This window comes from Cavia porcellus, unplaced genomic scaffold (assembly GCF_034190915.1).
Source record: "Cavia porcellus strain 051 isolate PalLab524CR breed Dunkin Hartley unplaced genomic scaffold, mCavPor4.1 scaffold_24, whole genome shotgun sequence".
In the NCBI taxonomy this organism is placed as follows: Eukaryota; Metazoa; Chordata; class Mammalia; order Rodentia; family Caviidae; genus Cavia; species Cavia porcellus.
The window spans coordinates 42,473,138-42,492,524 of NW_026947507.1; the positions used below are offsets into that span (position 1 = coordinate 42,473,138).

The 19,387-nt window shown below is 49.0% G+C and overlaps 1 protein-coding gene across 9 annotated transcripts in view; it reads right to left on the reverse strand.

The window, feature by feature from the left end:
• Msra (methionine sulfoxide reductase A) overlaps positions 1-19,387 on the reverse strand; it is a 333,241-nt gene that overhangs the window by 27,336 nt on the left and 286,518 nt on the right. For 5 of the 9 annotated variants that reach the window (XM_063234968.1, XM_063234965.1, XM_063234964.1 and 2 more), the window contains one exon: positions 8,081-8,108. The exons of the other annotated variants lie outside the window; for them this stretch is intronic. In XM_063234968.1, coding sequence (XP_063091038.1) covers positions 8,081-8,108 — 28 coding nt within the window. The remainder of the gene's footprint in view (positions 1-8,080; positions 8,109-19,387) is intronic. 9 annotated transcript variants of the gene reach the window in all.

The window sequence follows — 19,387 nt, forward strand, 5'->3', positions numbered from 1 at the left end:
CTGGGACTGTCTGCTGGCTCCGTGTGGTACCCAGGCATCTCCTGCATACCCTGCTGCCTTCTGCTCCCCGGTGAGGGCCGCGCTGGAGAGATTTTGCTTGTTTTCAGGCACAGGAGGCAGACCTAAGCTGCCAAGAGTGTGAAGCTGGCCGAGTGTGGGTCCAGGACACCCGCTGCTCACCACGACAGTAAAAAATGAGCTTCTTCCTGACCTGGGGAAGGCGGGCTGCACTGCCCTTGGTTTAAGGGCTTAAGGGGAGCAGAAAAGTGCTAAAACAAGACTGATATTTTTATCCCAGTTTTCTTCCTGTAGGCTCAGAATATCGGTAGGTTCAGAAAATGCTTCCCTGTTTTTTGCTTTTTTTGAGACATCAGGACATTTGTGAATAAACAGAATTCACCATGGAAAACTCAGAGCACAATCCTTTGTGTTGTTTTTAAAGTATAATTTTATATCTTTAATTTCTTTGCCCTTGAAATGAGGTTAATATGCCTTTTGGAAGGGTCAGGTGATAGGCAATACGTACAAAAACAATGTGGTGCCTTTGACTGGCTGTGAGGTATCATTTCACTGTCAATTTGATTGTGCCTTGAAAATCTCTGACAAGCACCCCAGACCACTGTGTGACAGTGGGCAGATACACAGTGATAGAGTTTAGTTCCACATTCTCACCTCCTAATGATGCCGGGTGCCATGGATACTGGTGGTGGGAAGGGATGGGGACAGCTGCTGAGCAGAACAACCCAGGGTGTCAGACTGGGTGGACCGTTTGGTCATCTGTCCTCCATGCACCTATCAGTCAGGTCCCCATTTTGTTTTGTTTCATTTTGGTTTGGTATTTTGAGACAGTCTTGCTATATAGTTCACGCTGGCCTTAAATTTACTATGCAGTCCAGGATGGCCTCAAATTCACAGCGATCCTCCTGCCTCAGCCCTCCATGTGCTGGGATTACAGGCGTGCACCACCATGCCTGACTCAGGCACCGGTTTGCACCAGGAAACACAAGGCCACCCCACCCGAGTACGAGTACGTAAGACCCTTCCCCTCGTGGCTGCCCACACCATGCTGGAGGCACGGCAGGGGTCCACAATGCAGTGCTATCTTCTGCTGTCACTTTGGCTCCACCCACCTTTGCAAGGTCCTCCTTTTTGCTCTTTCCACAGCTGCTGCGGTCCTAACCTTCACTTGCGTGACACCATCCCTGGAGAGTGAGGGCCACTGCAGTTTGCCAAGACTGTGGAGAACTCCAGTGCCAGCAAATCCTCTGCTGGCAGCTGCTGCTCTGCCTCTACCTCGAGCCTGCTGGAGGCTCCTCCTGGACTGCCCCGAGGACCACAGTGCCACACAGAGTCTCCAATCCCAAGAACAGGGGGTGCTTTTAAAGCTCTGGGCCCAGTCTTCTCACCCCTGCCCTTGCCATGAAGCTCCATCTCCGGCCTCTCCCAGCCTCTGCTCCACACCCAGGGCATGCTCCCCACTACCATGTGCCACTCACTATCTGACAAAGTTTCACTCCTGACCAAACTCACTCCAGAATTAAATGTCACAATGCTAGTGGGATCTAGAACCTCCGCTGGTGAGCCAACGAACAGCGCTGGACACAGCACCACTGTTTCCTCCCTCTCTCTTCCCTCTCCTGCCCTTTTCCCATCTCCCTTTCCCCACCCCTCCACTCCAGAACAAGCCTGCTGTCCTGCCCCTGCAGTCCTGTTCTGCAGGCTGCCTTGAGAGGCCCCCGTGGGGCTTTGCACATGGTTCTGTGGGAGGCTGTTCCAAGGGCAGGCTTGGCTTTCCATTTTCTGCATTCCCAGCATGGCAGTGCTTCAAACTGATTGTAAGGTGGCAGAGCAAGTGGGCTGGGGTAGAAGGACATGTTGTCACCTTTCCCCTTCCCCAAGGGCACAGAGGAGTTGTCATATAGTTGTTCAGCATGGCACAGACCTGTATGTCAGGCACTTCTAATTTAAGGTACAAGCTCTGGGCTCACAGCTCTCCTACAAGTGGCAGATAAATGTCACAGTGTTCTAGCATGTGGTGCCATGGAGCAAGGGTGCTCCAGGTCACAGGTTTGGGATGAATTTCAGCTCTGCTGCCTTACAAAAGAGGGTGTGGCTGTCTCTCCCACAATGAGCCCCTGAGAAAGGAGCAGTAGCTGAAGAAGGAAGGTCCCTGGAGTTCTTTCTACCCCAACATCCTACTGCACTCCGACAAACAACGGAAATGCTGTCTCCTCAGCTGTGCCCACGTGAAGCCATTGCAAAGACGGTAACAGAGAGGAGAAGAAAAGGCCCAGAGGCCATTGTGTTCAGAAGTACCCCACAGCTTTTCAAACCACCACTGGGCTTGGTCAGCTCAGACCCTGGCAAGGAGAGAAGTCCAACCTGGGGTGGCCAGAGAATGACACCTCCTGTGTTTCCTGGCATAAATAGATTTTACATTCCTTTTTATTTCAAGGTGTTAGAAATGGTTTCCAAAACATTTTTACAAATGTCAAACTTGCTGTCAAGCAGAAGCCACCTGGAGAAAAGTAACTGACAGGCAGCTAAATTAGGGAGCTATAATTTCACCGAAGTGCTCCAGAGACCTTTTAAGCCACAAGGATAGAGCTGAAATGACTTCAGGAGGGCCCAGAAGCAGCTTGAGCTAGAACTGGACAGGAACTGTCCCTTTCCCTGTCTGTCCCTGTCTCTATCTCCAGCTCTGTCTCTCCTGCGCCCACTCATACCCACACATACACTGACCCTGTGTGTGAACCTCTCCCCAGTGCAGACCCCTCGAGTACTCCAGGACCCCCTCACAGAGCCCACAGATGCTCATGCTGGTGCCCGCACACCCGCCGCTGCCCTCTTCCTTCTGGTCCTCCAGATGGCCGAAGAGCTGGCCAGCACCCTTCACTCACAGTCCCAACCCTGCTGTCAACTGGCTGTGGCCACAAGCTGTCACTGGGCCTCAGTGCTGCTCCTAAAAAGCCACCTGGGTGGACAAGGTGGTCTCATGGCTCCCTCCCCCCTCTCCCTGCCCACAGGTGATGTTCTGGGATTCTGTTCTCACAGTCAGCACCGTGGGAAGAGAAGAGAGCTTTCTAAAGAGGAGGACATATCTGGTAGCTGAGGCCCTAAAAAGGAGTAGGCCGGGGCAGTGGAAAGTAAGACACACGGCAGTATGGGAAGAGCAAAGACCCAGGGGGCAGGGACCGAGCACAGCCTGTGAGGGGTGCAGCTCTGAGCTTCATAACAAGAGAACAGCCTGGAAGCCATCCTGCCCTTGAACACTCTGATAGCCCACCCCAGCCTTTGTCATCTGTGAATGTGAAAGTGGGTGGGCTTGCTTGCACTGCCCACACACCTCATAGAAATCTGGCCAGTTGGTCACTGGGGTCCACTAGTAGCAATGTCATGTTGCGTTACCTTGATGACTCTAGATAGGGGCTTTAAATGACAGACAGGATGCCTGCCTCTGGTCATTTTGCAAATAGGGCACTCAAGTTGCACCTCACTGCAGGACAAGAAGCACCTTGGCACCAGCTGCCACCAGTGACCCACGTACCAAACACAGTTCAAGGGGGCTATGGGCACTGGTGTGGGTCTGGAGGCAAAGCAGATCACGGCTGTGGATGCTGCTTCTAAAGGCCAGGGAGCCACAGTGCTGCAGGAGGCTGCAAGGAACAGGGCTGTCTGAAAGCCCAAGGTTCCGAAGTCTTGGCTCTACCCCAGACCTTGAGCAGCATCCAGCAGAGAGAAGAAGGCAGCCCATCTGCTGAAACTAAACAGAAACCTGCAGTTTGTCTATAACCAACACCACTCAACAGGCTCAGCCCAGTCCAAAGGCCATAGGGGCTGGGAAACTTCTGGCAGCCTCCTAATCCCACTGGGTCTCTTGCAGAGTGGGCAGGAGGACCCTGCACCACTGCTCTTCTCCAGTCACACAGCCTATTTCTCTTAGCAGTGATCTATCTGTGATTGTCACCAGAAAGTTGGCTCTGGACATGCCTCTGACTCCTTAGGATCCCAACAGTCGCAAGTGCTTGAGAGGTGCCAAGAGCAGACAGACTGAGGCTGAGTGTTCCAGTCCCCACAGATGGTGGTGACTCCATGATGGTGTCCCTGTTATAGTCCTTAGATTCTAAGGAAAACCAGGGTCTCATCAGTTTCCTGAGGGTCTGCCCTGCCTCTTCTTCAGCACTGTGCTAGGGCAGAATCTTTTACCCCAAGTACGAAAGGGCACAGAGAGAGTGCTCCATGCTATGGTCCAACTAGCAGCTCTGGAGAGATTACTGAGACCTAGAATGCCAACCTCAGAGGTTGGACATCTGGGTGTGCTCATGCCCACCATTCTGGCCTCGAGGAGAGCAGGAGGACTTGGCTCCAGTGTGAGGGGCAACACAACCTCTCTAGGAGGAACCAGCAGGGCATGCTTGGCCTCATGATGCAAACCTCAAGGTCTCCTTCCTCTAGACTCTTCTGGAATGTTCTAAAGCATCTGACATTCAGGGTACTTCCATCGTGAGGTCCTGAAAATAAGCTTACTTAGCATGAAGCAAGTGAGAAGAGATAGGATGGATTGATTTCTTTCTATTAGGAACAGAATGAGAAAGAGACAGAGACAGAGACCAAGACAGAGAGAGAGAGAGAGAGTGAGAGAGAGACAGACAGACAGACAGACAGACAGAGACAGAGAAAGAGACAGAGAGAGAGGAATCCGGATAAAATAAAAACATGAGCACAAGAGAATGGGAGCTAAAAGGAAGAAAGGAGAAAAGGATGAGTTAGGAGAAGATCACAAAGAAAGGGGAGGAGATTTGGGAGTTACCACCAAGGAGGATGCTACCCAAGCATTCCTTCAGGGGCTACAGGGAGTAAGAACATATGACTTTTTCTTCTTTCTTCATCCCATCTATTCATCTACTCACCTATCCACCCTTCCTCCTTTCCTTCCATCTATTTACCCATGATTAATCCATCATCCTTTCTTTCTTCCATCCTTCCTTCCTCCCAGTTATTCATTCATCCATTAATTCATCCATCCATCCTTCCTTTCTTCCATCCATCTTTCTATCTATCCATCCATCTAAAAAAATATACTGTGTCATTGTGTGTCATGCATCTTGCTGGTTTTTAGAGACATAAAGGCAAAAAACAAGAGCAACAACAAAAACTCAGCAAGGTCCTTAGTCTAAAAAAGAATGAAATGACTAAATGTAACTGCATTTTCCTAGCCTGGACTGTCGCTAAAGGGCTCAGAGTCCAGGATGGGCTGACCTGAAGAGCAGCCCAGGAAAGACAGCCATGTCATCATTGTGTTTCATAGGTTCTTTGAAATATCTGTAAAGAAAGAAATTTCAAAACCAATTTGTAATGAAGCTGTCATAAGGAAGCAAGGTTCAGCATCCCAGCGCCTACCCCATGAAGCTGGGTGCAGGGCTTCTCTCTCCAGTGGCCTATGACAAGCACATCAGAGGTTCTCCTGGAAAAGCTTTGAGCTAGGAGTAACCCTTCTAGTTGAGCCTGAAACTGAATAAGAAGGCTCTGCACAGACAAGGAGGAAAGACATTCTAGGCAAAGAAAGTAGCATGCAAAACGAAGGAAGGAGCCATTGTGCCCAAGGTCCACTTAGGAACAGCCATGATGCGCAAGGTGGGATACATAGTGGATGAAGCTGAAGCTGGGGACACAAACCGAAATGAGGACCGGAACTGGAAGTCACCCCTTTGGAACTGCTTGCATTCCTGGCCCCTGAACATGACTGTGCTCAGGTTGGGTCTTCTCTCCTGCTCATCAGACCCAGCCTCTCTGGCTTCCTGGGCCTGTACTATTGCCATTCGTGGTCTTCCCTTCCAGGCATCAGAGCTGAGTCTGTCATTCATGAGGTGGATAATGACCAGAGTTTGCCATACTGCAGTTTGGACTTTATCTCCAAAGCAATAAAGAGTCTGCACGCATGCAGATTGTGTGAAGAGAAGAGACAGAGGCATGAAGGAGGCCCTAAGGCCCATCCTAGACCTAGTGATCCCATATCTAAAGTTTTATCCTAACAAATATTCAGAACACTGTTACAGGGTTTTCAGGGCTCAAGAATGTAATCATTGGTCTTGTTGAAACAAAGGGGCCGCCGCTAGGGGGCAGGTTGGGCAAGCTGTGAGTTGGGAGGACACCAGGCACCAGGGAGGGGGGAGGAGAAGGTAGAGGGCAGGGAGGAAGGAGGGGCGATCCTGCTGGGAGACCAGGATGCTCAGGAAATGACCAGACGGAGGCCTGGCATGGGGGAGGCCACAGGCTCCAGCCCAATCCCTGTCCTAGCTCCCCCTCTGCCGACACCACCTGTGAGTGAAACAGAAGTGACCTAGGTTATGGGGACTTGGGAGGGCAGGGACCGTCACCATCCTGTATCACCACAGACTGGGCTCTGTAATTACTTGAAGTTTCTTTGTCTTTTTGAAGTTTCTTTGGGTAATCTTGGGCAGATGAGATCCTGTGGGGTGCCCCAGAAGCTGACCACGCCCTGGACAGGCTGGTGACGTATCCAAGTCAGGCTAGTCAAGGACAGAAAGCAGGTCTGCTTAGAAAGTGTTCTGCAGTTGATGGAAATGACAAATGGTGGATGGTTACGAAGCAATGACATCAATGCCAACAATGATGGTAAGAAAAAGATGCTAAGCATATCTGGGTAAACTGGCACCACCTGTGTTATAATCAACACGTGTGCAAAAGGACAAAGTACTGATGGGGCAGGACTCTGGGGAATTTTAAGATGTTTTTATTGCTGTGGCCTTGTCCAAATGCTAAGATTCAAATTTAAATATCAGAGAGATACAGACAATGGTGGTGAGGTAAGGCCCCTGCTCTAACCCAGAACACTTGCAGGGTTTTTAAACAGATCCTGAGTCAGAAACCCTGGGGAGGACCTGAGGATTTGCATTTTTCACATGTCCCCAAGTGGGCCTAGTGCCATTAGACCACACGCTGAGAAGCAGTACAAGGAAGAAGGCCCCATGAAGGGAGGGGCCCAGGAGACCCAGCCAGCTCCTGTTCTGTGGCCAGAGAAGCTTAGTCTTCTCCATCCTGTTCACAGTCAAGGTCACCTCCTCAGCAAGGTCACTGGAGAGGCACCCTGATAGGAAACCCCTTCCTGACCCACAGGGACTGAGCTGTCATTACAAACCTTCCGGTTTCCAGGATGCCACTGGGCCTGGCTTCAGGGACCCCTGGGACATGATTTTGGGGCAGCTGCCTGCTCAGTGACTGTCTGACCAGGAGACTTCTGCCCTGCTGTGCCTTAGAATCCAAGGAACACAGACTGTCAGTGCAACAGAGAGCCAGGGATTATCTAACTCAGCTTTCTTGTGACAAACCCCAGAAGGAAGAGGCCACTTGGCCAACTGTGGCAGAGCTGAGATAGGATCCAGGGCACCTGACCCTCACGCCCAGCTCTTTCTCATCCCATCTGCCTGTGCTGCCAGAGGGCAGCCGCTGACACAGACATCTGCCATCCTGGCCACCTGGGGCCTGGTACCCTGCGCTGGCACACTGACAAGAAGCTTCTGTGCCTGGGCCAGGGCTTCCAGTGCAGAGCTCATACGCAGCTGCTACCACTGAGCTCAAAGTGAGTCCCTCCTGGACCAAGGGTGGCAGCCGTGTCAGGAACCTTCCCTTGGCGGGCAGGAGACTGGGCAAAGTGGGACATGCACCCACTTCAACACCCAAAGCCACTCCTGGCCTTCCAGAACACCCACTGTTGGCCAGAGGAAGTGTGCCCAAGAACTGGCCATAATGACACAGCTAGAAAGATGCAGCAGAGGCACCAATCTGGCCTGAGATCTTGGGACGAGCCAGCTCTCAGGCTCTGAAAGACTTTCAATTTCCTCAGCAGCCCCCCATTCCCCTGATTGGCACCATTTGGGTAATAAGATCATACTAGGCAAAGGCAAAGCCAACAGCTGGAATTACAGAGCACGTTTTGGTGAAAACATCACATCCTTTCCTCCATCCACTCTCAGAGGCGCCTCTTTCCCCCAAGTGGAGGGTGTCACTGTCAGAGAAGCTCCACCTTCTAATGCAGCTCTGCACTGCCACTGTAACTCACCTTTGCTGACGTAAAAACCAGCCACGTTCTGCAAGAGGAAGGAGACTGAGATCAGTAATATCAGAGGATCTGGTTCTCAGTTGGGCAAGCTGTGCTTCAAATCAGAGGCCCCACATATATGCTGGCAGAAATCTCCTTAAAGGGGATTCAGGCCACCTTCCGCCTTGGGAGCTTGCCAGCCAGGAGTGTCAACTGTAATTAATGTAAAACTGTGCACACGAACTGGCCTGGATTTAGCCTCTGGCTAGGCCCACCTGTATGACAGCAGAGTAGTTCCAAAACAGGCTTGTGATCATTAGTTTAGGAAGACAGGCACCATGGTCCTCCTGCACTGCTGCACAGTGAACTGCAGCTAGAAGTTAAGAGATGGCACAGTGGCCCATTCACAGAGGAGGAACCTGAACCTGACCCCGAAGATGGGATGGCTTATCCAAGCTCACACAATGAATGGACGTGGGCCCGGCTCAGTCCTGACCTCCTCCCCTCATTACACACTGAAATTTTTTCAGGCAAGCAGTTTTTTTTTTTTGTTTTGGGCCTGATTTAAGATACAGGAAAGAAAGTTCCTATCTGCTGTGGTTCTGCCCTCTGCCCAGGAGTAATTGCTTCCAAAAAATTAAGATGTCTTTAAGGAACAGGACTGCAGCTTACTTGTGTTTAAATAGTCGGTACTTAGGCATGTGCCAGATCACTGTATGTGGTCACTGAATGCTTATAGTTATAAGAGTTAAATTAGATAACTAAAACCAACTTAAAAACTCCAGCAAATTTTAAAAATTCAGGGTTGGAAGTGCCATGGAAAGGTTAGTGTCTGTTTTGTATGTGCTATGAGTTGGGTACTGGTCTAAGAGTTTCACATGCTCTTATTTCTCATTTACTACTTGCCAAATCCCAGGAGGAAGAGCCTATCTTTCCTCCCGTGTTTCACTTTGCAGCCATGAGGCAGGGTACAGAAGCAGTCTGCCATCCCTAGGAGCACATAGGAGGAGCTGAAACTCTTACGCCCAGGAAGGCAGAGCCAGTGACCGTAACCCGGGGCAGCCCTGCCTCTGACGAGCTGTCTTCTGGGTTGGAACTTGACTGCAACCCACGATGGGGATTCAGTCCGAGAAAGCTGAACCAAATCAAGCCAGGAGTTCCAGGAGGACACACGGTCCCCTGGCCCATCTGGAATTCCATCCAGCGACCTCCCAGGTGGTGCTGTCTTTATTGACCAAATATTTAATTCTGCTCCAGTGCAAAGACAAGAGGAAGAATACCTTCTTTAGTGGCAAGGACAGCTATCTTGCAGAGATCAGACATGACCATGGCTGGTATTTGTGTCAAGTCTTAACTCTTCAGTCTTGACCCTACCCTAAGTGACAAGCTGGTCCTCAAAGGGGTACAGGTAGATGCTAGGTGTTGCTGTGTGTTTCCCCTATTCCTGTCAGTAATGTGGCCTCCTGGGGGTGAAAGGGTAGAGGTGATCTTGATGTCTTATTTAGCAATGGGTCAACATTCCAATAAATCCAAAGCCTGGGAGCACAGTTGCTGGGTAAGGAGAGTCACCCACTGATTCTTGACTCACTGTTTGAGACTTGGCTGCTGCTACCACGAAGCCTGCCCTTTGCCTCTAGTTCTCTCTAAGGTACCCCAGAGCCACTAGACCCACAAAATGTCACCATATTTGATGCAGTAAGATGGAAACTTCAGTCTATGAATTCAGTTCTGCAAATGAAGTGATAGGACTACCTCTGATGGGAAGGGTTTGCATCTACTCCATGGGGTCAAGGTCCCCACCAGCTGTCCCTTTGTGTGTACAGGAGGCTACGCATCACGATCTGCTGAAGTCTAGCAGTAAGACAGACTCTACAGAGCAGATGCCAGCCTCACCTGTTTCTAAATGTATTAGGCTCAGGAGGAAGAAAGACGCCAGGAAGACAAGAAGAGAGGAACAAGTGGAAGGGGAGGCGCAGACATGACTGTGCAAGTCAACGCGGAAAGCTTCTTGTCTATTCCAAAGCACAGGAGATTTCAGAGGCAAGGTGAGACGTGAAGGCGCAAATGAAATGGTCGAACTCTGATGCTTCAAAGCAAAGAACTTGGCTTGGCAAGCTCCCTCTGCATGGTTCTCTCCCTGCTAATAGATGGGAAAGCATGCAGAATGACCAACACTGTAATTTTTCTTGTCATTTAGACAAGTTTGGCAAGTCATTTAACGCTTCCAAGACTTAGTTTGATGAACTCCAAAATCAGACTCATGATATTTTCCTTTTAGAGTTCTTGGGGGGACCCCTGTAAGTGCTCCGCTGAGGCCTATTATGTGGGAAGTACTGAATACAGGCAAGTTCTTAGGGGGCTCCCTAACCCAGCACTGCAGGACACAGCCCCAGAGTGGATGCTCCAAGGCCTCAGGTTCAGGAGAATCACTATTTCCCTGAAATGTGAAATATTCCCAGAGTATATTCTGTGAGTTCATTCCTGTACTTTCTTCTCTTAACTCCACAGGCAAGGTGTTTCAGGACCAAAAGGATCCTAGGAATTTGGCCTGGAGAACAAAAGCCCGTCAGCTCACTGCACAGAACATACGGCTGCTTGACTCTGCGATCAATCAGCCTGGTGGCGGGGGACAGGTCTCTACTGAGACTCTGCTTACACAGAAGCCAGGAGCAGGCTGGTGCAGCAGGGAGTGAGCCCTATGTCTGCCCAGGGCTGGCCTGGTCTTGGTGGATTCCAGAGTCCTTGGCCACTGTGCTGACTCCACAGCCCACACTTCCTGTCACAAATCCCAGCAGACCCCTTGTTTCTCACTCCTGTACCTGACCACATCCCTCCAAAGTCCCCTACCTGTCCCTTCTTACCTGGCTGCCAACTTCCCTCCTAATCTGCCCATTCCCATGACCTCCCACCTGATACCGTGACCCCTGACCCCGATGCGGGTCCTCTCTCCATTGTCCACAGACTCCACACCTTCAGTCATGTGGGGTCCTTCCTGAAGCTCCCTGTCTCCTTTCCCTGCATACAGGTGACCTTGACCCTGCTCAAGGGCCGGGTCCTCTGCTCTTCGTCTTCCATGAAGCCGACAAAGGCAGTAGTGTGAGGCAGAATCCCAAACAGCAGTCAGACAGACTTGGATTCAGGCTACAGCCCTGGCTGACCAGGCACTGTGGACAGCTTATCAAATCTTTCAGCCCTCCAATGATTATGTAAAAAAGAAAAAAGAAAAAAAGACCGTAATAATAATACCTGGCCCACAGACTGGGTAGGGATCGTGCCATGTCCTTTAGCGTCACTTAGCACCGGGCCTGGCACCCTCCCAACTTGTGTGGACCCTCAGCCTGGCTTTAACGGAATTGCAGTTCCAAAACGGGCAGTAGATGTCTATCTCAACTCTTTAATATTCAGAAAGGGTGGTTGTTATTTTAATAATTTGTCTGACCTCCTCTTACAAGTTCCTGGAGCATCCTGGTCTGTTTTCACATAATTCAGTGTCATATTTCATATGTTAACTTATTCCTTTTGTTTGGGGAGCAGGGGCTGAGAAATGGATTCAGGGAGATTCATTTTAATTGCATTATTTTGATCACACAGTGGTTATATAAGTGAGATTCTCTGAGATTTATTTAGAAATAGAGAAACTAGCCTCTGCCCTATTACTTGTAACATTATTGAAAGAAAATAAAAGACAAATGTGGTAATGCACAAGTGTCCTCTAACTGCAAGCCCTGCATGTGCACATGGAATCTGTTTGTCTTATTTGCAAGCACAGTGAAAATAATCTCCATGGAATTCACTTGCAAAATCACTCCAAACACTTTCAGTTCAATGAGGCCTGTGATTGTAATCGTCTAGTTCTTAATTTCTAATTGGACCCCTCTGGCTTATGTGGCAGCAGCTGCCCAGCAGGGCCAATGACACCCGTGGGAAGCCCTGCAGTGAGGAGGTGAAAGGTGGGCACTGCAGCCAGGCTGGAGGAGACAGTAGTGCTCCTCCAAAGGTCATATTCTGCCAAAGTCGCATCACCCTGTCACTAACACAATAACGGTTGATTCAAATTCTTGAGTTTATATGGTACCAAGAAGCCGTGTCTGTCTCTTCAGTGTCAGCAGCATTCAGCCTCCCATGTAGCAGGCTGGAGAGGACGAAGCCTGCTGACCTGGGAAAGCTTACACAATCCCAGAATCACAGACCTTCAGAAAGCCCTGTCCAGCACCAACACATCTAAGTCCTGTAGGACATGGAGTTCACAAAGATGTGCTGTGGACATGGCTACCCATGGTACCCAGAGGCACGAGGGATAGAGGCACCAAAGCGCATGCAGATGTGTGTGGCAGAGGCTGACAAGGTGGGGCCAAGGGAAGGGTGCACAAACTTGATGTCACACAAAACAGTCTACACATTGAGGCCAATAACCGGCCACTTCTTCCTCCTTCCCACCACATTTCCCTTTGCCCAAGCAAAGAGTGACAACAAGAGACAAGCAATGATGTCACTATCAAATTATAAAGTACATCTCACAAAAGCTGGGTTAACCTTACTTTGGTCTGCATGAGGTAAGAGGAGTTGGGGACCATGCTGACCACCAGAAGTTTAGAGAACAAGGACACTGTGCCTGGGTCCAACATGAAGCACAGTCAGGAAAGTGACTTCTCCCATAATGAGCTTCCCTTACTTTAAATCTGCACCATCTCAAGAGGCTGAGATAGCAAATCTCTTCCTTTCTGACTTTCAAATGCCTTTTGCTATTTATTTCCTTCCTGATCTTGTCCCAAAATAATATACTCTAAAAATAACAGATGATTTCAGTTTTTATCAATCTCCTCTCCTGACCCAGAGATTCTAGTCTTTGTTGGGTGAAGCTCAGGTAAGGATGGCTTGAAGCTGTTCCTGGGTGACTAAAATGTCTGGGGCTGAACATCAATAGTAGCAGGGGATGGATGGGGATGGTGGGCAGCAGAAGGAGTGGAAATTCAAGTACATTCTCTCATGACTGGACCACATGCGTCCCCAAACCAATGCCAGGGCGTTTATCTCCACAACACTGACACACGTCTGCTCCCATGCTGGGGGATATGACTGCTCCACGTTCTCACGCTGAATGACAATTCGTGGGAGGATATTGCACATGCTGTGGCCAGGTTGGCCAGCAGGCCTGCCCAATGCTGTTGGACCTTCCTCCTGTTCCTGGTGGCAGCCACAAGAATCTCAGGACATGATGGGGACTCAAGTGACCAACAGAGAAAAGAAATGGGGTCTGAATAAGGAGAGGCTCCAAGGACCAGGCCTGTAGAAAGGAGCACTGCAGTTAGAATGCGCGGTCTCATATGCACATATGAGGATGAAGAGAATGAGCTTGTCTGTGGTTAAGTTATAGAAGAATGCCTTAAAGCATAGGAAACTGATTTTAAAATCTCATACACATACATTTGTTCCTATGACTATTTTTAAGCATTTCATCCTTAGTAGGCCCTAATTAAATAATAACTATCAATCATCTTTAAATAGGACTCAACTAAACATGACTATTATTAAACCAGTAACTATCAAATGTCAATAGTTATTTTAATCCACCCCCCATTTTTAGCAGTAGTTTTCATCCTGAAGTTAAATTGTAAGGCATTTTCTATTTCTGTAATCTTTATTGTCTTCTTAAATTTTGATGAATTTTAATGAATGAAGCTCTCAAGTCCAAAGTTAAGAAGAGTCAGAAGATGAAAATCTAACTGCGTATGATAGCAGTTCACAAAGAGCAGTCTCTGCAGGTGGCACTTCCTTTGCTGTACTATACTTGGCTGTGCTTCTTTGGAAACTTTTATCTGCAATTAATCTCCTCTACCGTTAGGTGGCAGTAGTGTCATGATCAAGCCGGAGTCAGCCAAACTGCTGTCCTGATTATTTCTAGTTGAGAGGAAGATGGGAACCTATTACTCGTCCCTTAAAAAAATTTTTTTAAACATATCTTATGAAATTCAACAGTATTTAAATGTCACTTTAGCTTTTAATACCTAAAGTAATTATAATCAGTTTTGAATTCTATCATAATACACTGTTATGTACACAGCCGCTAAAAATATTGTTTCTTAAAAAAAAAAATACAGAGTTCATCTCAAAGCTATCATGAATTCTGAGCTTGGATCCTAACATTGCTCTTTGACTCCAGCCTTCATGCATGTGTTTCTGTAGCCCTGTGGGATAGATACTGTTCCCTTGATGACACAACTGTGCCCCAGAATTCTACTTTCTAACACAACTCTTGGGGACAAAACTCTTCTTTCTAGAAAGAAAACCTTGCTGTTACACTGGCAAATGGACCTTTGGAGTCTACTATCCTATCTCCTGGAAGTAGGAAAATGTTGCCACAGATGGGTGCAGGCCCTGTGGCAGCTTGCACAGAAGACAGTGACTCAGAGAGGTGACACTGGACTCTGGCAGGAGGAGAGACCCCCTCCTACCAAGGGCACCCTTGAGCTGGAGATGTGTGTAAGAAGGGTCACCACCGTCTCTGTGGTTTCCTTGGTAACGACACTAACTCAGGGTCAGATACTGTATCATGGCTGCTTTATAAAGCTGCTTTTACTTTTTATCACAGAACGGTGTGTCCTGGAAATAGTGTTGGCACTTATAGCAGGGCAGAATTTTACAGGTCACATCATTAGATGCAACCAGAGCTTTGGCCTGAGCCCTTCTGGTACAGCCATGGTCTCTGGGAGAGATAGCTTTCATCTTCGGAGTTTGCAAAGAAAAATGCCTTTTAGAATATAAAATAATGGTGTTGCATTTCATGTTGTTTGTTAACTGTATCTGTTTATTTATTTATTGCTTTGTTTTAGTTTGCATTCTTCTGACCAGATTTTCAAGGCTGAACAGGAGGAGGCCTAAAAATGATTCACTCTGTAAAAATGAGTGGAGTCTATTTTAAGCTCAAAAGCACATCATCACCACAATCACCACTGGTTTATATACTCATCTCAGAAAAATGGAACTTATGGATTTGGAGTTGGGATGGATGCATGAGGTGTATTGCTTCCATGTTGGTACCAGTGAGGTGTCCTACCCATGGCTTTGTGACCAACACTCATTCTGCTGCTGCCTCTGTGCAGGGGGTTCATGCCCTTGCAGGGCAGAGCTGGGCAGCTCCACTCACTTGGAAATTCTCCTGGATGGGCTGGCACTGGCACATGCAGTCCCTTCTGTCCCTGGAATTAGTGAACACCTCCTTTTTTCTAAGGAAGTTCCACACTGAATTTGGTGTCTCCTTCTCAGGCTAAGTAGAATGGCTTCCTCATCTTGGTGCCTTTGTCCCATGCTGTGGGTGTCAGAGCATGAGGAGTGACAGTCCCCAGTACTAAACCCAATGGCCTAGCAAGCCCTGTGCAATACAAAAGAGCTCCAGGTTCCAATCTGTCGCTGCTTCTCAGGTATGGTATGATATGGCCAAAATCAGCCCCTCTGTGCCTTGACTGCTCATCAGTTCATAGGGCTTTTACAAATAAACCGAAGTAAACTATACAGATGAGAAGACGTACAACACACCCCTCAGCACAACTTGCCCTTGAGTATGTTCTCAGCAACAACAGGAACTGGTTAAAGCCCTCGCAGGAGACAGCAGGGAGGGCAGATGCAGCTCCTCCCAGATGACACAAGGTCATGCCCCTCAAAGTCAGTACAACCCATTCAGTCCTGCGTCATCTCAGTAGCCCAGTGCACTCAGTGAGCACTACTTGATCGCACATGAACAGGGTTCAGCATCTGCAAGAGGAGGAAGACAATGTGCAGATGTTACAAGGAGCCTAAGGGAAAGACAGATGCCCTGGCACTGAAGCCCTGATGCACAGGTGCTGTCAGAGCCACTGGTGGGAAGATGAGTCCCTGATCTATGCCTGGGTGAGAGCGCTTCGATGAGGAGTTGCCGCCTGCCAGCCAGAAACCGAACCACAATCGAGCACCCTGAGTTGACTCCTACAGCAAGACCCAGCTGAGCCAGTGGCTTGTTTGTACCTCAAAATGCTGGAGAATAGACAGGGTGGAGCTTTCACTGTCTCCACTGCAGCTACAGAATTCCAGGGAGGCTGGGGCTTGGTCGTGGCCTGGGGCTCAGCCCAGCATGCTCCCGCTACAGAGTTCCAAATGGTGGGCAGGTGTCTCGGGTATAAATAGAGCCCTTTGCTTCTGCTCCCACTCAGAACTTCACACTTTTCCCAAGCTGCTTTCGCCTGGAACAGCTTCCATGAAAGGAACTGAAGCCTCTTCTCTTTTCCATTTCAGAAACACACACACACCCCTCCTCAGAGTCCATCAGTGCTGGACATACTAACACACACACACACACACACACACACACACACACACACTCCTCCTTGGAGTTCACCAGTGCTAGAAAGCCATCTAGACACAGTGGTGACTCTGACCCCATGGCCATAGGCCATCATCATAGATCCTGGATGTCCCCTATACCCCACAGGTAGACATCACTTCTAGTCTGTCCATTCTCAAGGCTGCTGCAGCTGTACATGAGGAACTCAATGGGGATGGAAAGCCTCCCTCAGCCATTGTGGCTGTCAACACAGGCAAAGGAGGGAGGAGTGGGCAGCAGAAGCTGTGCTCAGGAGCCGGGAGTCCTGGGTACAATGTGCTACCCTCCTGCAGAACAGCATGTGACCTTGGGTAAGGTGTCCACCTTCACCATATGATGAGATCTGCTCTCCCCGGGACCAGGGCCCCCTCCTCCCTGATTGGCATCCTCTTCTACCCAGTGCCAGCAAGGAAAAAGTTAATGTTCTTAGTCTATAAGTAGGTCCTGCTGTTGCAGATAAAATTAAATGGCATGGCTATTTTGGTAGAAAATCAGGTAAAAATGCTGAAAAATAAACTCTCTGTCAAATGCCAGTTCTCCCCCCTCACCATGTTCTTTTTTTATGCCCATTTGGTATTTGTTTTTAATTCTGGCTGATTGTCAATTTTAAAACCTGATGCAGAGTGGCTTGCTATTCCGGAGGCGTTATTTTAAGATGAAACAATGTAAATTCTGACTTTGGATGGCAGATGGCTGGCAGTTCGCTGTTTGGCAAACCAACTGGTATGGTATGTTGGAAATTCAGAGCAGCAGGTACGCAGCTCAATTTGAAACCGACACAGATGCTCAGAGGGAGCGGGGGAGGGGCACAAGCTGGTCAGGAAATTAAGAACAGTACTCTCAGCTCAGAGGGGGAAAAGATGGTAATTAGCTGAAAGTTTGCTTCTCCAATCTTGACTTTTTCGGGGGGGGGGGGGTTTGCTTCTTAGAAAACCAGGAAGGCCCTTAGAAGTTAGCCCAGGCAAGAGCTTCTAATTTTACTTCATATTTATCTGTCTGGCAAAGCTCAGCCTCCATGAGGAATTCAAAGGTGAGGAAAAAGCAGAAAAGAGAATCTCAAACGTGTTATTCAACAGAGAGGTGCAAACAGCAAAGCCGGGTAAGGAGCCTGTCTTCCAGCTGATTTTTCCGGCAGGATCAGTGAGATTTCATAGAGGAAGGACTCTTGTCTAGGAAAGACCGGCACACATGAAATTGATCTAGGGGATTCCTACCCTGAATGTGGAGCTGTGACATCCACTGTCTTCACCATGGGCCTGCGTCTTGCAATGGAGCGGTACTGCCTATCCTCAGAAGGCTGAGCTCTGCCACATTGACCCATCGACTAAGGTCCACCCACAGGCAGGGAAGATAGCACAGGTTTCTAGAGAAGCTCACTCCCTTTGCAAACCTCAGCTGCTGGCCTCCCACCAAGTGGAATGTCAAGACAACACGTTAAAAAAGGACTCTTAGTCATTTCCTTCAGATTCTTATGGGCCTGGAAGGCAGTGGGGCAGAGTACTGCTGATGCCCCAAGTTCTCTTGCCAGCATGCAGAAGGGGAACAGATCCGGCAAAGGATATGGGAGAGATACGTGCCAGTACCTCCTGTTCTGGGACCAAGAGTCCTCTGGCGCATTTGAGGTCTGAGGTGCTTGCTTACATGATTGAGAAAAGCCACAGATAGCCAACTTCAAGTGTTTGTAGATTACAACCTGACTAAATTCACTGAACCATAATTCTAATGGCAGAGTAACCCAAATGGGCAGGGATGAGAAGTCACTATACTACAATCAGGTGTTTTGGCCAGAACAAGCAGCTAATTAAAATTCCAATTCCTATCATAATTGCTCATCTGGACCATGAGTAATGGCGAAGGATCTCTGGGTTTTAAAATAATAGCACTCCCACATGTGTGCCACCTCCTTGGCACAGCAAGGCCAGGGAGGGGTCTGGAGAAAGTGGCCACTTCCCTTTGCTTCCACCCTACACCCCTAGTGAAGCGAGCTAAGTGTGCATTTCCTTTAGCAATACTCCACACCTACAAGGCACAGGTCCAGGTACTGGGGACATGTGGGGGTCTGACCTTTTCTTCCCATACTCTACTTGGCTCTGTGGGCCACAGTGGAGCACAGTATCTACAGACTTCCCTGCATCTCATGGCCCAGAGCATGGTGCCAGCCCTGGCCCTGTTCCCCGGCAGGTTCCTCAGGGACGTGGCCCACAGGCTTGAGGAAGAAGCCTAGATCAAGCTCCTCTCCAGCCTGGAAATGAACCACCTTCAAATCCAGCGGAGTCCAAAGACAACCAAGTCTAAACATCAAAGAGGGTAAAAGTGATGGGCAAATGGGCATCACTGGGGAAACGTATGGCAGGTTTTATCCCCAGTCGCCCCCTGTAAACCACACCAGTGGGAGAGACTGGCGAGGGTCCCTGAATTCTTGTAAGTGCTCTTAACACCAAATGGATTAAAATTTTTTCTCAAGATGTTGTAAGAACAGCGTGTCCTTCTGTTGTTTCACAAGTGACATTTAAGCAGCAGTGGAGCCGACCGTACAGGGAGGGAGGGCAGTGGGGGGATCAAGACTACAGGAGAGTGGGGGTGAATGGGGAGGAACAAGGAAGGGACAGGGGCCAGCAGGGAAACCAGGATCCCTCGGTCTCTCCAGCAAGCGTGCAAACCCCACACTACCTCCCATTGGGGGGAACTGGTGGGGAGGAGGAAGGAGGGACTCTCTGTGGTCCTGGATGCTAAGGGACTGCTTGGCAGAGTCCTGCCTGTGGAAAGAGCTAAACACATGGACAGCAAGAGAAAGTGGTTGTGGCAAACCAAACTCAGGATGAGCATGGAACAAAGCGAGAAGTGGGGACCCCTGGCCTGCCAGTCACACTGTTAAAGGTCCAGGCCCAGTTCCTGGCTTGGGCCTTTTGGCTACAGGATAAGTGGATATTTATGATTTGTTTTATGGCTATGGATAAATTTACATTAAGAAATAT